This window comes from Falco punctatus (genome assembly GCF_963210335.1).
Source record: "Falco punctatus genome assembly, chromosome: 5".
NCBI lineage: Eukaryota > Metazoa > Chordata > Aves > Falconiformes > Falconidae > Falco > Falco punctatus.
Genome location: NC_137584.1, coordinates 8209414 through 8227298, shown reverse-complemented (window position 1 = coordinate 8227298; position 17885 = coordinate 8209414). Strand labels below are relative to the sequence as shown.

Below are 17885 nucleotides of genomic sequence, written 5' to 3'. Positions count from 1 at the left end.
GGACACGTATAAGACAGCCAAAGACTCAGGTCCTGCAAAAGTGTCAAGTGAAAAGTTGCAGCTTTTAAATCCTAATGCCCTAAACACACTACAGAACACTAATTCCACACTTAAAATTTAACTTGATTTCCCAAATCAAAATGATCAAGATCAAAGCAAATACTGTGGATACACAGCTATCATTACACTATTGAAAAGCACCCCATTGTAACCCAAAACACTATCCTGTTGCATTTTGGCAAATTATTCTTTCCTACTTCTGTAACACTGAAGCGCAACATTGTTCTACTCCAGATGAAGCTTTCTTTAAATAATAAGTAATGTAACTCTTACTTACTTAAGAAAAAAAAAAAAAAAGAAAACATTAAGAGTTTGAGCATAGAAATACAGCCAAGATGCTAATGTCCATACACACTCTGCCCTGTCACTATTCCTCCCAAGGCATTATGACTCCAGAATGAATAGTGCTTCTAAGCAATGGACACAACCATCAAACCCTGAGATATACCATCCAGTGATTTAAAAGAGCAAAGAGCCTGAATCTCAAGTAATACCTATCTATTACTTTTATGTTATTTCACCTACACAACAATATGGGGAAGAAAAGAGTTTTGGCAATTGTACCTTATATCATACTTGGCACTACACACTGTAGTACTGTTCAGGTTACAAAGTAAGATGTTTATCAGGACACAGTTAAGTATTTCAGATTAAGATGTATGATAACACAGAATCAAGATTTTATCTGAACTCATATTTGACTTAATTGTCCTGAAAAGGTTTACAAGTTATTTCCACAATCTTCACATTTTACTTTCTGTTGAAAAAAACCAACATATGAACAACTAAGCTTTGACTGATGTTATTTTTACCTGTCTAGGAACACTGCAGTGAGGAGGAGGAGGAAGAATACCCAGTTGATGGAAAGTATTTAAGCCAAACGTATAAACATATCCATCTTCTGTTAAAACAACAGTATGATCCTTAGCTGCAGCTATCTGGGAGCACTGATGGCCAGCTAAGCCTTCCACAAGTCTTGGAACCTGAACAAAAAAAACCCCAGCATTGATATAAAAATATACTAGTTTGGTATTAGCCAGTGGCCATATATGAAAAACATTAAACCCAACAGAAAATCATGACGAAATATTGAACTACAGACAAAAATGCATTTGAACATACAATACACTCATTAACATAATTACCACAGCCAATGCAATAAGATGAGCTGTTTTCATTTTAAATGCATCCTCTCCTACCAGGGAGATGATTTTTAAACTATCTGTTCCAAAATTAGGTTGAAAACTATAACTTCTGGACAGCTGGACAAATATTAAATATTACCTCTTTTGTTTTTCTTTTTAAATTACCACGAGCAATAAAGATTTCTCCCTCCAAAACACAGGATAATCCTAAGAAAATTCCAGAGAAGGAAGCAGTAACATCCCTGGGTAACATCCCAAATTCAAAACAGCAATTTGCAAAAAAATCTCATTTCATAGAATTGCATTTTTTTTAAAAAGTGTTCAGAATTGAGCTCCAGTCTTCACAGTAACATCCAGCGACACAATATCAAGTTCTACCAGATAATTGCTATTAGAAATTTTTAAAACTTATCGTGCTGCAAACTAAATGCACACTACCAGGTAACGCACACAGGATAAGATACTAAAGTCTAAGAATTGTATTGTCATCATATCTTAAGTCTCCTCAAATTTTGTTTCTGCATATTGCAATATGTACTATTCAAACAAAAATGATAGGTGAGTTTTCAGTTAATAGCTGTGCAAGTCTAGGAAGGAGCAATCCTACCATCACTTTTCATGCCACTACAGCTCCACAGTACTGCTTTTTCCTTTGTGCCAGTCTTGACACTCATCAGATAGCATCACAAACCTATTTAAGAAGCCAGCTCAGCCAAAAACTATTTGCTTCTACTTATATGGCATCAGCTAGCCTTTAAAACAACCCTTCCATAACATAGAAGTTTAACCACAGTACCTAGCTATCTTAAATTAAAATATATTTAAAAGCACATTTCTATTCTCTGCCACCTCACTAGTAGTACTGGAGAGGGTTTTGGTTTTTTCTGTTATTTGATGGGGAGCAAGGGCATTTGTTTAAAATCAACAGCAAACTCGTTTTCAAAGTACACTCACACAAACTCTAAATCACTTTTTAGACCTGATGTTTCAAATAAAAAAAAACATCACGCTAGATTACACAAGATAGCATAAGATAGCACACCAGGCATGTTTGTTCATCACCATGACCCAAGCGTCCTCCTTGTCCATGTCCACATGTATAAACTTGACCTTTGTGGGAAAGGAACACAGAGTGGAATTTGCAGAGTACCACCTGAAATAAAAAGGGGTGGGGAGGAAGCAATATAGGACAAATTAATTTTCTTGAATAATCCAAGAATACCTGCCAGAACTACTGTGTGAAGAATTTCAGCTTTAAGAAAGATCTGCTTGTGAAAATACAAGTAAGATACTACTATTAATGCACAGGACCACCAAATCAAGTCATAAAACACAAAATTTATTTAATTTTTTTAATTTAATTTAATTAAAATGATTTAAATTTATTATGTACTGCCTAAACCTACCTGAAGAGACCTACTGTTTGTATTTATTAAAATCATTTCAAGCATGCCCCTACAGGCTAACAGAAGCTCAAAAGACTGAGTTTTAAGGACAACAATATTGCCTCAAAAGAGCTGAAGGAAACATGTTAAGACCGCAGCACAGACTGCCTGCCTTGAATGCTTGTTCAAGCTGTTCTTTTAACTTCCATGCATTCTTAAACTGAAGTCTCAAGGAGTTATTAAGGACAAAAATACTGCTACAGAAAGTGTGTTTAACAGCACGTGCTGTTTTCAACACAAGAAGAATTTTAATTCAACTTGTATCAAACAGATTAATTGTCCCACTTCACTACTGGAGTTGCACAAAAAGTCTGAAAATCGGAACAGATAAGCAGTATCATGTTTCTGGATCTATTTAATGATATATGAGCCATATATCCAAAGTAAATCATAGAAATAAAAAAAAATAACTCTCCCTACCAAAATAGAGAACCATAATTTCATTGAGGGTGGTTGGGGGTGGGAGGGGAAAGCAGCAAGAATGTAATACAGCAGGCCTACTCTAGTACTCCATAGGTGCTCTAAGCTGCTTCCCAGATCAATAGAAGCTGCTTGCTGATAAAAAACTAGGAAGAAAGAAAGAGATTGGAGGGGGTAGGGGAGGGACACATGACAAAATACCAAATACAAACACAACAAAAAACCCACAGACCCGACTTTTTTTTTCCACGCAAATTTTCAAAACTTGGTAACATCTTCAATATTTGTTCCCTCTCACACACCATTTCAAGTTCACTCAAAAAGGTGCCTATGTAAAATGTACCTGTTTGATATACACGCCGTTCCGAGGAAAAAGGTCCACCAATTCAGGATGATGTTTGCCCTGTTGACCACCATGGCCCAAAGTAAAATTTATATTGTTTCCCCAGGTGTAGACTTCTGTGGGATCTGCAATGAAAAAAATTTTCTCTGCAGCTTGTAAATATACTGGTCTTGTGCATACTGACTTTGAAAAAGCAACTCCTGCTGTTTCTATTAAAAATTTGAATATGAAAGTTGTTTTTAACTAAACCTGAACTTTAAAAATATTTATTCTTGTAAGAAGCAAGGTGCTGTGACAATTTTTAACACTAACATGCTCAGGACTTGTATAACCAACGTTACTTAAACTGACTGGAAACAAGCTAAAAAGAAAAAAATTCACTGTACAAGACTGAACTTGGAAACATGAAGAAAAGAGGAAAGAAGGGGCTGTAGAGAAGTATAAAACAGTACATAAATAAAGAAACACTACTGGGAAAACTACTCCCCTGTCAAAGAAAATCTTGTATGCTACAAGTTATTCTTACACACAATCTCTCCAAATAGAAAATGAGTATTTAGAGTGAGTGTAACTAGCTTGCATCAAGCTACCTTGTCTAAAAAATATTCTGAAGACACAAGAACATATTCCCCTTCTTTTAACAAGACACAAAACTGATGTAACTATCAAATTCAGAGACACTGAAGGCTCTCTAATAACTTCAATTAAGATAAAAGAGGGATGAGATCTCCACAACCTCTTTGGGTTACCTATTATATCACTTGTTTGTTTTTTTTTTAACCTGTCATTTGTTATTCCTTCATTTTTGCTACACACATGCATCCTGTGCCTACTGCCAAGATTCTGCCCCTGCTGTCTCAGGATATTCGTGACCCCATATTTTCAGGTGTATCTCATTACACAGTCCTAATTAGAAACAGAGAATTTTGTCTACACTCATATGTACATTAATACATTGCTGAAACACACCTCCTTATAAAACAATTTAAGCAATTTGATTTCTTACCAGTTTTCTTGAACACCACATGGATTGGCCTATCTTTCATCACTAGATCCAGGGCTGATAAGCCTTCTTTATCCTGGACATACAGACTAACGCCATGCTGAAAGAGGAGAGGAGGGGAAGAGAAGAGCAGAAGTTAATTTTCACTCCACAGTTTAAAGTAAGCCAGTTAAATGTTTGAGAAGCTACATGAATCTTTAATTGAAGTTTAATATTGATGAAGTATAATCTTCAGATTCACGTAAACTGTAAGCAAACCCGAAAAAAACAGTGCAATTCTGTTCAGCCAAGTATACATCATGTTAACCTATTAACTGGAATTTTATTGTATGAATACTCACTGAGTAATAAGATGTAATCAGTGAAACACAAAGGAAACACACTTGAAAATAAAGCATGGCCATCTAGGAAGGGCAATGATTTACCAAAATGCATTTACCAGCTTTGAAGAACACATTTTCTTATATTGGTATATAAAGTCAGTTTTGACAAGCTAGAGAAGTGAAAACATCAAAAATACCCTGCAATGGCTTTGAATACAAGCAAGGAACAGTGGTTCACAGTTGCTGAGAAAAGGCAAGAGGACATGAACAACAGAACAGCAGCATGGAAGCTTCAGAAACATAAAGCATGAACAGGTCATTCCTTTAGAACTCAGAGCGGGGTAAATATTCCCTGTGTACACTGTATTCTCAATGCAAAAAACTGCTGCTACACCACCATTGGTTTTAAGGAAATCAAGTTTCATCAACCACATCCCAGAAGGGAAGAACTGCAGGTGTCCCCACGCAGAACTCAGTGGATAATACTGCTGTACCTATGTACCACAGCTCATGGCTAATATAAAAGAAAACCTTACAGAATTTCACACTTAAGAAGTAAACACATGAAATAAAAAAAATCAACAGAGTGGGATTCATTCAAACATGACAGGACAAGTAGCCACATATGCAGTAAGGATTTTAACCCATAACTTCCTTTGGAAAAACACTTGCAATATGTTCTATTGCAAGTTGCAGAACAACATACATTCTCCAAATTATAAAGGCTACCATACTAGCAACAGTGCCCGTATTAATTCACTATATGACAGACAGACCAACCTATTCTTATGATTTAACAAGTACCAACCTACTCTTATGATTTAACAAGTAGCTGGATATTCTTCTCTTTGGCAGCTACAGAAGTCATTTACAAGCAGAACACAGGCTGCAGTGCTATTCACGTGATCTGAATTTGTAAAAACAAACCCCAACTGCTGAGTGGCAAAACTTGTACTTAGATACAGTTTGAGAGTAAGTCATGACTGCCCCCAGCCCACAAAAGAAGTCTGCCATCCGCACCAGTTGTGTACCCCAGCTCTTGATTCTGGGCCCAGTACTGTTTGGCATCTTCACTAATGGCCTGGATGACAGGACAGAGTACACCCTCAGCAAGGGTGATGATGATATAAGACCAGGAGGAGTGGCTGACAAGCCAGAGAGTTATGCTGCCCTTCAGAGGGACCTTGACAGGCTGGAGCAATTGGCTCAGAGGAACTTTATGAAGTTCAGTAAAGGGAAATGTAAGTCCTGGCCCAGGGAGGAGCAACCCACTATACAGCTGGAGGCCAAGTGACTGGAAAGCAGCCTGGCAGAAAAGGATCCAGGGCTCCTGGTGGACAACGAGTCCACCACAAGCTAGCAGTGTGTCCTCACAGCTAAGAATGGTAAAAGCATCCAGGGCTGCAAGTAAGTGTTGCCAACAGGTATTATTCAGCACTGGCAAGCCACGGTTGGAGTGTTGTGTTCAGGTCTGGACTCCCCAGTACAAGACAGACATACAGGAGCACATCCACCAGAACACCACGAAACTAATGACTGAGGCATCTGACATACAAGAAGCTGAAAGCACTGGAATGCTTCGCCTAGAGAAGGTTGGGGGGGGAGGGGGGAGGGGAGGGGCTGTGTCTTATCAGTATGTATAAGTACCTGATTGGAGGTGAGGTGTAGATAGCAGTGATATCGACACAAGGGAACAAAAGAAACAAAGTAACAAGGGCACAAATTGAAGCGTAAGAAATTTTGTTTAAACCTAAACACCATTTTTACTGCACTGGCATTAAAATATTGTAACAGAGATGTTTGAATCTCCATTCAAAATCCAACTGGGCATAGTCCTGGGCAACCTGCTCTAGCTAACCTTGCTTGAGCAAGTGGGTTGGACTAGCCAACCTTCAAAGATCTCTTTCTAGCTCAGCTATTTCATAAACTTATTCTGTAATCCCTTCCTGTTGTTGCTGTAATACCTTAAGGGCATATCCTTTTTATAATGCAGTACTGCAGGGAGACTTCAGTTAAGGAACTGGGAAGCAGAGCATTCTCCATGAGCTGTTTCATTCCACTTCTTAGAAGCGTATCAGCAGAGCTAGCTATCAGAAAAATCTCACTCATTCATGCAGCTGATAGAAAAGTAGAATACATCTGGGGAAACCTGTACAGGTCTCTTCTAAGCAAGTATCAAAGATACAGATATACACACATGCACTAGAGGACTGATTACTTTTTCATACATCGCATACAAAATTTCCAGTTTTGTAAAGAACAGAATTATATAAATTCTCACGCCAGCAATGACTTTTGTCAACTTTCATGGAAACCTCCTCACTGTGTAAGGGTACAGAACATGAAATACGTATTTAACAGTTATCAGACCTTCAAGAACTAAAAAATACTGGATCCACAACCATTTTGCTTAAAATCTTGTTGAAAGCAGAGTTTTCTCTTTACAAACAGCTAGTCATTGCAATTTTAAAAGGCTGAACTCAAAATGGAAAGTTGTCTGCCTTAAAAGGTATGCTTTTAAGTAACCCTGAACCACAAATACTTCATTTTCTTACATGGTTAAGGGACCCTGAACAGATCTCAACCACATGTAGCTTTCCCTTTGCTATACTTGGGACAGGAAGAACAGAAGGAAAGACAATCAAAACTAAACACAACTTCCGAAGTGGTAGGGAATAAACAGCAATTGCAAGAAAGGAATAAGGGGTATTGAGCAAAAGCCCTGGTTAAAATATGAATGAAATAGGGATTTGCTTAGTAAAATGCTCCGTATCTTGAAGTGCTATCTCTCAAATGCAAGATTCACTTCTAATTATAACTCTACTCAAGCTTTCATTATTTTATGTTCTCTAAAAGCGCTACTTGGTACAGGGTTTTTTTTTCCTTTATTGAAGAGTCTGTTTTTAGAGTATATTTAGTCTGATTACTCTCCACTTTTAAGATCCTGACCCTGATATCATCCACACAAACCAGTCTTCAAGGAAATCCAGTTACTCAGGGATCCTTACTCAGTGCTGATTTCTGCATGGGCAAAGGCAGTTATCTTGTATGAACAGAGAGACAACGTTTCAGTAAATCAATGTACTGTGATCTAAACACAGTATTAAGACAATCCTCAGGAGGCTTTCAGTCAAGTTTAAACCCCGCTTTTACATAACCAATAAAACCCTAAAACTTGTAGATACCAAGGAAAATTAAAGTTGCAAATCACTCACCTTCAGTAATGACAAAACACAATCAATGTATCCATAAAATATACTTCTGTGCAAAGCTGTCCATCCAGACTCTTTATCTTTTGCCAATAGATCTACTCCTTTGGTCTCAGCCAACCAGTCTAGCACGCCTTTTTTGCCACAAGATGAAGCAAGATGTATAACATTTCTACCAAAGGCATCCTTTATAGTTGCAGCATTGTAGCAGTAAGAAGAGAGAAAGGCCTTGATCTGGCCTTCGCTTCCTCTGGTTACTACAGAAATAACATCCAAAGCATGCTGTAGAGATCGACACTTTGAAGTACAATCTGGCATGAGAGAATTCATCTTCACTTCTAAAGCTGCTCCTTTCTTAAGGGGAACAACCCTTAAGTGTATCAAGGCACTCCAATTTAGTATACAACACAGTGCCTTAAAAAAATTGTAATTCCGAAGATGTAAATCCAGTTTTATTGAGCTGCCATCAGAAATCTTTGTACTGTTACGTTTGGCACTTGATCCAAATAAATACTTATAAATATATATTTTTAGAAGTCTTATTTCACCATCTTATATAACAAATGTTCTTGTCCATAGAAAATTCCAAAAGTGAACTAACTCACGTGTGCAGAGGGGGATTCCCCCTCCACACTACCTTATTCTTCTAAAACTCCATAATTGCAAGGGAGACCTGAAAGAGAACAAACCAGAACAGATTAGTAAACAAAAATTATTTTCCTAAGCAACTGTACCTATTTAAATGCATATCAAACTAGCACTTGTAAGCTCAAGAGCAATGTGGCAAGGGTTAACTTGCATGTCCCATGCCATTTGAGCTTATACTCAGGCATTCAGTTAGTTTAAAAAAGCATTAGTCCCTTTGCCACCCCAGCCTCCAAAGGCACCTCCTCCCTTTCTCTGATATAAATCTTTGAGGCTACATTGTGAACTGGATCCAAAAAAAGTAATCTGAAGGAAAAGAAAAAGTTTGTTTTCCCAGACTTAGGGTCCTTAGGACCCTGAGAGTTTACCATCTAATTATATCACTACTTTGTGATCACAAACCAAGAACTGAACTAAAAGGGGGGGGGGGGGGGGGGGGGGGGACGGGGACGGGACACACCAAAACAGAAACACGCACTAAAAAATCCCCATAGCTGTTGAGTACACCTAGGCTATCAGCAGCTTTGCCAGGTCACACAGAAGGACGGAGGGACCACCACAGTTTCCTTTAGCCACTGCAAAAAAAGCATTATGCCCCTCTTTCTTCTCCCTGGCTTGAATGTCTACCCATCTGCCTACTGAGTCTCTTCAGCAGAACCAACAGGAAGGCTCCTCTCCACTGCTCCCTGAGCCACTGACAAAGGTGAGAGGAAAGATGGGAACAGAGTAAAGACAAGCAACTTGTACAAGAGACATGAATTCAGGATTTTGGTGCTCATGTAGGGCTAAGAGCTAAAGCTCTTGAAACAGGCAAGAAGACATGAAGGTCTAAGGTGGAAGGGGTCAGGGAGGAAGAAGAAGGAAAAGGAGGCAAAGATACAAATTCTTCATAAAAATATATTCTGTCTGGGGCATATAGCATTTCTGCTTATCTGTGCCTACTTCAGCATATACATCTTTCTCTGGCATCCACTTTCTCAAAAGTAAAAAAGGCCTGACAGAAGCACTCATCTAACCTATTAAAAACGTGAAGCTATACTTAAAAGGATTACAGTACGTGAAGTACAGACAGCAGTCTAAAAATCATACATAAACCCATCTAAAACAGAAAAAGTGAACTATATACATCACTGATACACTGCCTAATTTAATGTGAACTGCTATTCAGTCCCCAAAACACACGCTTCAATCTTTCAAGTGTAAATTGCAAACTGAGTGAAGTAGTATTCAATCGTGTTATACTCTTTGAAGTTTTTGCTTGCTATGCAAACTGTAGTTTAAAGTTGTTCTATCCATGAGTAAAATATGCCAAAAGAAGCCGGGCAATGTCAACATGAAAACTGAAATGTTAAGAAATCCTTGGGAGAGAAAAAAAAAGCAAACAAAAAAAACAACAAAACAAAAAAACCTCACCCTGCTGTCTTTCCAGCTCAGCAATCATTATAGATGTGCACACCCCACTCCTTGGCCCACACCCCCTTCAAAAACACCTGTTAGTTAGCTTCCACTGGTTTTCAGGCACTGAATGTATAACCATATTTTTTTAATGTCTCTTATCTGCAAAGACTTGTCAGGAAAATACGATTTTGTTTGGAAAAGAAAACAGAAATACCGGTCCTCCTATTTCAAGAATTATCCTCAAGATTGCCACCAAGCTGAAAGCAATCAGTTTACAACAAGCATTAGTAATGCAATCTAAACTTCCAAGAAAAAAAAAAATAACCCAAGAGTATTCATTTAAACATGTTATGACAAAGTCCTCAACAATTATTTTCCCACCTCATTCAGAAAAGTTTAAATACTTGGAATGGGAATCTAGAGATCAGAATTTGTTCAGTATGTACCTTCAAAACAATTTCAAAAAGCTGGTAATTGAAGGAGGGGTGGGGAAGTAGTTTTTATTCAGTGCAATTTAGCCCTTCATCCCTGACCAGGAGTAACATTCATAACTATTTCAGAGACCAAAATTGACCACAACTGTTTAGCTTACATTTGTCACAGCAAGCTTCAGTTCACTCCACAGGGCATTTTACAACCAACATACAAACTTCTGCAGTAACTCAAGAAATTTTACATATACCTGTGTGGACTCTTCTCCCTTCACCTTCTCTAAAGCCTCACACTATAAAGAAAAGTGAATCACTGCTGCAAGCTTGAAAAACATTCTAGTTTCACAGAACACAGCCTGACTTGCTGCTCCACAGAATCAAAGTGAGTCAGGTGACTGCTATCAGCAGACTCAGATTGCCTGTGCATCAAACACCTTTCTAAATAGTAACAACTAAAAAAAAGTAAAATTCAGAGACTACAGGAAAAACATCAGAAGTGCTATTATTCTCAAACCAATTTGTCACATTTCATCAATATATCACTAGGCAATAAAACTACGATGTTGAAGAAGTATAAATGTTACATATGCCTTGTAAAGCACATCTTAAATATTATTCACTGTTAAGACATTGCTATTAGTGCTACAAATAAAGAAAAGTAAAATTAAAAAGAACATAAAGAAAAATTACTCAGGGGACTCACAAAATAAGCTACTCTGTTAGGTAACCTGATATGAAATGGAACCACCACCCAAGGAAGGAGTCCTGCCATGCCCCATGCCACTCCTTCCCTTGTGCAGGTACACACCTATTTAAGACACTGAATTGTATGAGAAAATGATTCAGATGAAAGTTAAATCCTGGTTCCAAAGATAGTTGTGTCATTACAGGAACAGAGAGGCCAAAGAAAAACAACTTTAAAGCACCTGAGCTCTAGCTTCACCAAACACGAAAATACTGTGAACAAACCACTCATTAAAAAGTATCTGCTACCAGATAGAAACACAACCCTGTTTACCTCACAAAGGCTCCATTATGGTGACATTTACTGAAGCTATGTGAAAACTGACTCTGCTGAATTATTTCTTTAGAAGACATTCTAACCCAGCCCTCCTTTACTATAAACATTACAACACTAGATACTGTATTAGTACATTGATACATGCACCCTGAGTTTCGAGGCTGTAGATCAAATTTTCACCCCTCCACAGTAAAGACTGTCACACCAATGACACAAAATATCATGTTATTGCAACATCTGAGAAGGGTTAATAATCAGATCTGACTATTTTTAAATACAAAGGAGGTTCATAAGTGAAACCTTAAAACTTTAAAATTGTGAACTGACACTCAAGTCTGTGTGAAAACCTTAGTGCTGTCCAAATGCTTACTTCTAGTATATGGGGTCCCAGCTGAATGAACAGCACCTGAAGTAAGCACAGAATAGGAACAGCACCAGCATTTACTAAACTTTGGATTAAAATGTCTAAAATACAGTGCCCTTTCGATTATGTGTCTGCTTTTATTTGCAGATATTTCTGTAGGCTTCTCTGCGCTAATCATATTCATGTTATAATACTAGTGTCCTCCTAATGATCTAATTATTAAAAGACATAAATAGCTAAATGAGATTATATGTTTTAAACATTTTTATTATACAATAGGCATGATGTGAAATTCAAATTATTTTTAAAAACTGGTTCCTAATTAGCATTTTCATTATAGAAAACAAATCACAAAAAAAAAAAAAAATGGAGGAATTGGAGCATTATTAAGATTATCCCAAAGATGTTTTACTTCAGCAGCAAGCAGGCTGCTGCATTTTTCCTTAGAGGTATGAGGTACTTATTAAACATGTTCACACCCAGGAAAATCTGAAAGATTACAACCAAATTGGAAGCAATTCCTAAGTAGCAAGAAAGTGTTTGTGGTATCTCACCACCTGGAAGTGTTCACACCCAGGAAAATCTAAAAGATTACAACCAAATGGGAAGCAATTCCTAAGTAGCAAGAAAGTGTTTGTGGTATCTCACCACCTGGAAGTGAGTGGGTAGAGCCCTCCCACTCAGCTCTTCCCCTTAGAGAAGGCAAAGCACCACTGCACCGCAGCTGTCAAACCCCTCCAAGGAGTGCATCAGACGCGTCACCTGACCTTACAGAGCCAGAACAGCAGCTCTCTAACTACTGTGGTTGTCTGAAATACCTGTTTCTTTCAAGAAGTCACTACAAATAGGCAATGATTTGGCACTTTTTTGCCAAAATGTCTACAAATCAAAACTATCACACCTCTCTTTAGTATCAAATTAACTAAGATTCTATGTATCTGTACGACCAAGCTAACAAATAACCAAATAACTAAGGATGATGATTGTAGATTTCATTTCCTGCAAACAGCAGAGGGAAGACATGAAATCCTGAGATTCTGTTCAATCATTGCGAAAAATTAAAATAAAAAGAGTTGGCAGAAGTTTCCCACTGTGAAGTTCCAGAAATCTCTCTGCATATCAAAGCTGCTTATAAGGCACTTCTGGTGAGTTAGTGTTCTTCAAGTCCAAGGGTTCTGCTTACCTATTTTTGTTATCCAAGAGGCTTCCCAGAATAGATAAAAAATATATAATCGGTTGTGTTCTGGTAATACAAATCTCACAAATATTAAGCCAGAAGAAATAAATGATGATACCAAAGCAGCTTTAGCCCCCCCCTACTACCCCCCCTACTACATAACTGTTTCTTAGTCACTATCTTTCAGAAAATAAACGCTGTGAAAGCAGAGCGTATTCAGCACAAATTTTTGTGATGTCTAGAACAGAGACATTTAGCACAGAGGCATCGCAAGCTACTGGATGAAGGAAAATATAGGCTGGTTGTTTCTACATCTGTAGGATCATGTTCTCCACCAACATATTCCCAATTTTCTTTTTTTCTAGAACGTATTTCCATACAGGTTTTGCATTCTTGATGCAAAGGTACAAGGGTGCTATCAAAAAAGAAACAGCAACCAACCCTTATCACATGGCTGGCAGTTTCAATGTCTATCTATGGTATCCAATCTGGGAGGCACACATTTGATACCAGAACTCGTATCTGTGGTCTTTCAGATTCTTCCTGATGAAAGCCTATACTCAGTATTAGATCTAGCAAAATCTGCCTAACCTGGATGGGGATACCAGTACCATGGCAGTGGCTAATAGCTGCTGGTGTGGTTTTTTTGGTCTTAATAAAGACAACAGTCTCACATGCAAGTGAAAGAGAAAACAGAAGATTCAGCTAGTTAGAATTCAGTGCCATCTGAAGACAGATTGCTGGTTTTGCATCTTCCATACACACTTCATTAAATGTCAAATTAGCGACTTGAACTTGAAACCCAGCTTTAGGCTGCTCTACTAAGAATATATTTCTCAAGATCTTATTTGATCTTCAAATTGGCATAACCTCATTCCAGTCACTGTTTTTTCTGTTGGCTTTTTTTTTAATTATTATTATTAAGAAAAATAAGATACTTTTCTAAATATCAGTTGCATCTACAACACACTTGGTGAAAAACTACCTAGTATTTGGCTGCCCTAAAATGGAACTAAATAATGGTTTCTATTTTCTGTATAACAGAAGCCTAGAGTTTTACTTGTCAATCTTAATATTCCTCCTTTAAAAAAAAGTAAACAATATGGCTTTTCAGAAGGTGCAAAATTCATTTGCTCTGAAATTAAGTTGATAAATGAAAAGAAATATAACTGGCACTATCACACGCTTCAGGAAGGTTAAGTCCATCGTTGTAAGGGTATTGCAAGTTGTTACAGATTTCCAGGGTGGAGAGGAAGGGGGATTGCTTTTTAAACAAGCATTCTGACATTTAATAATATTCTCCAAGTTAGTCCATTCACACTTGATTCATAACACCACAAAAGACCTGTAACCATAACAGCGTGGAAATCCTGAAAATATTTGTACCTAAAACAAACTTCACCATGCAGACTACTTGATAAGTAAGCTAATATATTAAAAAAAAAAAAAAAAAATCACAATCTAAAGCTTACAGACTTAAGGCCAAGGGAATTTGCGACCACAGTACTGACTTTCCAGGATTTTCGGCCGACCGTAGTCTTACCTAATGGCAACTTTCACTAATACACATTAAAGTAGTGGTTTAGAATCTGACAAAAGTGTCTATAGCACTAGCATTAAGCAACATACCCTCAAGGAAACACAGATGAATTTCCAGATAAATAACAGCAAACACACCTTTCAGCTATAAGCAGCACATTATCCAAGGTTTCAAAGAACAGCTACACTACTAATTTCTACTCAGATTACACATCCACAGAGGATTTAACCTGGTCAGAAACTCCCTGCTCATTTGTTGAAGTCTGGGCATAAATCTAAGCTTTTCAACCCCTTGAACAATACTATCTGAACACACAATATATTTTAGGGGTGGGGAAAGTGACAGAATATACAAGGAAAAAAGGTTAAATCTAAGTTATGCAGCGCCTTAAGAGTAGTTTGGCAGTCAGAAATTCTCACATACAGTCTTTTTAAAAAAGCACCTTCTTCTCAACTATATTACAAGGGCATTGCAATACAAGGCACAGAAAGCAAGGGTTCTGCTCTTCTCAATACACAAGATATCAAGTAGGCTGCTGCCTCTAGCTCAAACATCAAGTTTTAAGAGAAGTAGATAAATAGAAGAAACTTTGGAAAGAACAACTATGATTCAGGAAGTTTATAAGAAAACCCATGAGTACAGGCTGAGCACATTCAATCTATTTTCTTTTTCAGCTGCAGTTTCTACAGACCACCCAGAGCCTTTGAATAAGACAGCTTTTACATAAAGAAGACAAATCAAAACTGTAGTCCATTTTAGCCCTGACAGTGAGATAAGTAGTTATTTGTTCAGATTTCTTAAGGGATTAAGATTATATGTCAGGAAGGACTTTCAAATGATAAACTGAATGCTAATGAGGCTCTCAAAATGGGCCAGGCGAAGTTTTAAATAAGTGACCTGCCTAAAATTAAAGCTATGGAGGAAAACCAACTTGCTTCAAAAACCACCATGTTCCACCATACCTGCTACATCCCCTGGGCCACTGGAGATCCAAGCTACTTCATTTACTGAAGTAAACAAAGAGGTCAGAGCCTCTGTGCCACCACTTGGCAGGTACACCCTGGCACAGGTGACCATTAGAGATTCTCTCCAGACTTTCCACAACTTCCGCCTTCACAGCAACAACAGCCTAATCCTTATCAGGATGAGACATTCAGTGATCCAGTAACATTTGCTCCTAACAGGACTAACAAGTACTTGCAATTAAAGGCAGACACGTCTGTCAAAAAACCACCGAAGTACCATTGATAGCTACGTCTAGCACATGTCACAGCACATCTGTTAGTCAGGAATCACAGTACATAAACAGTAAACACTGAAATACTGTGCTTGGCTTATCTTGAAACAGTCAAAACTACTTATATTTAATAACTCAACACTGTCCAAAAAGTTAAAGCATGAAGTGTTATAGACAAATACAGTGTGTGCAGTTATAGGCATTTCCACAAAACACTGGAACCTTGCTCTAGATTTTTTCTTGAAATAGATAACCTGAAGATAAGTCAAGAGCAATGAACCACAAATGTGTGTTTGTATTTCACACTTAAAACTATATCCAATAAATAACATCAAGTCTTAGGAAAAGCTGACTTTTCAGAATGAACTCTGAACATTTGGTACAGTATTATTAAAGAGTACCCACATCAGGTGTTGGGCAATTATTATTTTTTTGGTAAACCACAAAATGTTGTCAGTTTCCATGAAGAGACAACTACAGTGACCATGACAACAAAAAGCCAGATTTCAGACATCTGGTAGTTGGCCCCTAAAAAGACCACACGAAAAATCCTTTTAACTAAACCATGAGATTTCAGCTCTCTAGTGCCTACATTGCTGCTTAAAGCCAGCAAGACTGTGAGCTGCTCCCAAAAGCCGCAGACAAGTATCATCAAGAAGGCCAGGGACACAACAAGCTTCCCGGGAATCTCCAGCTAAGGAAACCTGGCAGAGGCTGCTGCCAGTGTCAAGAGTGGGAAGGTCTTAAGTGTTTCAAAGAGCCAGCCACAGGCTAGGGGCAGAGGCGGCCGCTTTGACTCCCACTACACAAGTCCACGTAGCCGGGAAGCGACAAGCGACAGACGAGACTTATCAAAACAGGCGGCGCAGACACTTTTCTTCCGCCTCGAAGCCGGTCCCCTCCCATCCTACGTGGCCGGCTGGCCTTTACCATCCCTGGCTCTCCTGCCTCATTCCTACGGCCCCCCTCCACCGCCGTCCCGTCCCGTCCGGCAGGGCCAGCCATGACGCTGCCCCTCCCCCAGGCCCGGCTCCCCCTCCGGACACATCAGCAGGTCGCGGCCCGCCCCTCACCAGTCGCTAGATGAATGGGCTCGGGCGGACAGGGCGGGACGCGCTCTGGGCAGCGCGGGGGCTCATCCTCAGTGACACCGGGCAAGGGCCAGACTGCTGCGGCTACCGCGACACCTCAAGCGGCAACGCGGACAGTCCGTGTCACCACCTCACAGCGGGGCGCAGAGACAGCAGGCACCTCACCCCGGAAGAAGCAAGCAGCTGATTGGTCGCGGTGCCGCCGCACCTCGCGTGCCGATTGGCTGCCACAGCGGCCTGGGCTCCGCCCCCCACGGCGGAGCCCGGATCGACTGACAGGCCGGGTCAGGTAGCGAAAGGGGCGCGAGAGGGCGGGACGGGCCTGGGGGCGGAGCCTGCGGGGGCGGGCCGGCCCGCGGGGTGCCAGGGTTAAACCAAAATGGCCGCCGCAGGTGGGAGGTGGTGGCGGCGCGCGTAGAGGAGGGAGCGAGGAAGGGAGCTGGAAATAACGGGGGGAGTGCAGGTGAAGGTCGGAAAGCTGAGGTGCGTCAGTGCCTTTTTGTGTCAGTCTTCACGCGAGAAGCAGCGTGGCCGGCTGTGAGGAAAGTGGGCGGGTTTCTGGCAAGGGAACACCTCTCCTGGACTCGAAAGCAGATACTTAAATAGCCTGAGAGAAAATATCGAGGAGGCTGTGTCGAGGCAGATTGACTTAAACCGGTGTAATTTCTCTGACAGAGCAAGTGGCCTAATTTATGACATACGTCTTGATTTTTGTGAGGCTTTTGGCAACAGCTCAGTAGTCTCATAAGCAAACTTGGTATGTACATAAGGATTTGAAAAACTGCTCTTGTAGTTACCTACAGTTCGCTTCATGTGTGTTTCAAGTGAACTCTTATAAGGGCTCAACTCGGGCTATGTTTTTAATTTATACCTTGAATGATGTGATGGGTGGTACAGATTAGAGATTAATCTCGAACAGGATTAGCGTGTAGCACTTTAGGCTGGGAAGCTAGGAACCAAGACAAACAGTACCTAACATAAAATACAGAGTGAAAAAAACAAACATAACTTTTCTCCAAAATACAGAAAATAC

At 39.4% G+C, this 17885-nt stretch overlaps 1 protein-coding gene across 3 annotated transcripts in view; it reads right to left on the bottom strand.

Annotated features, from left to right (window-relative positions):
• Positions 1-17136, bottom strand: part of IBTK (inhibitor of Bruton tyrosine kinase) — a 58013-nt gene extending 40877 nt beyond the window's left edge. For 2 of the 3 annotated variants that reach the window (XM_080388084.1, XM_080388085.1), the window contains exons 1-6: positions 16835-17132; positions 7955-8621; positions 4420-4516; positions 3414-3538; positions 2248-2358; positions 873-1043 (exon numbers count right to left, since the gene is read on the bottom strand). In XM_080388084.1, the coding sequence (XP_080244210.1) occupies positions 873-1043; positions 2248-2358; positions 3414-3538; positions 4420-4516; positions 7955-8278 (828 nt within the window). In that variant the 5' untranslated portion in view covers positions 8279-8621; positions 16835-17132. Of the gene's footprint in view, positions 1-872; positions 1044-2247; positions 2359-3413; positions 3539-4419; positions 4517-7954; positions 8622-16834 lie in introns of all 3 variants that reach the window. The other variant, XM_080388086.1, reaches the window with a different exon arrangement.
• Between the last annotated feature and the right edge of the window lie 749 nt (positions 17137-17885).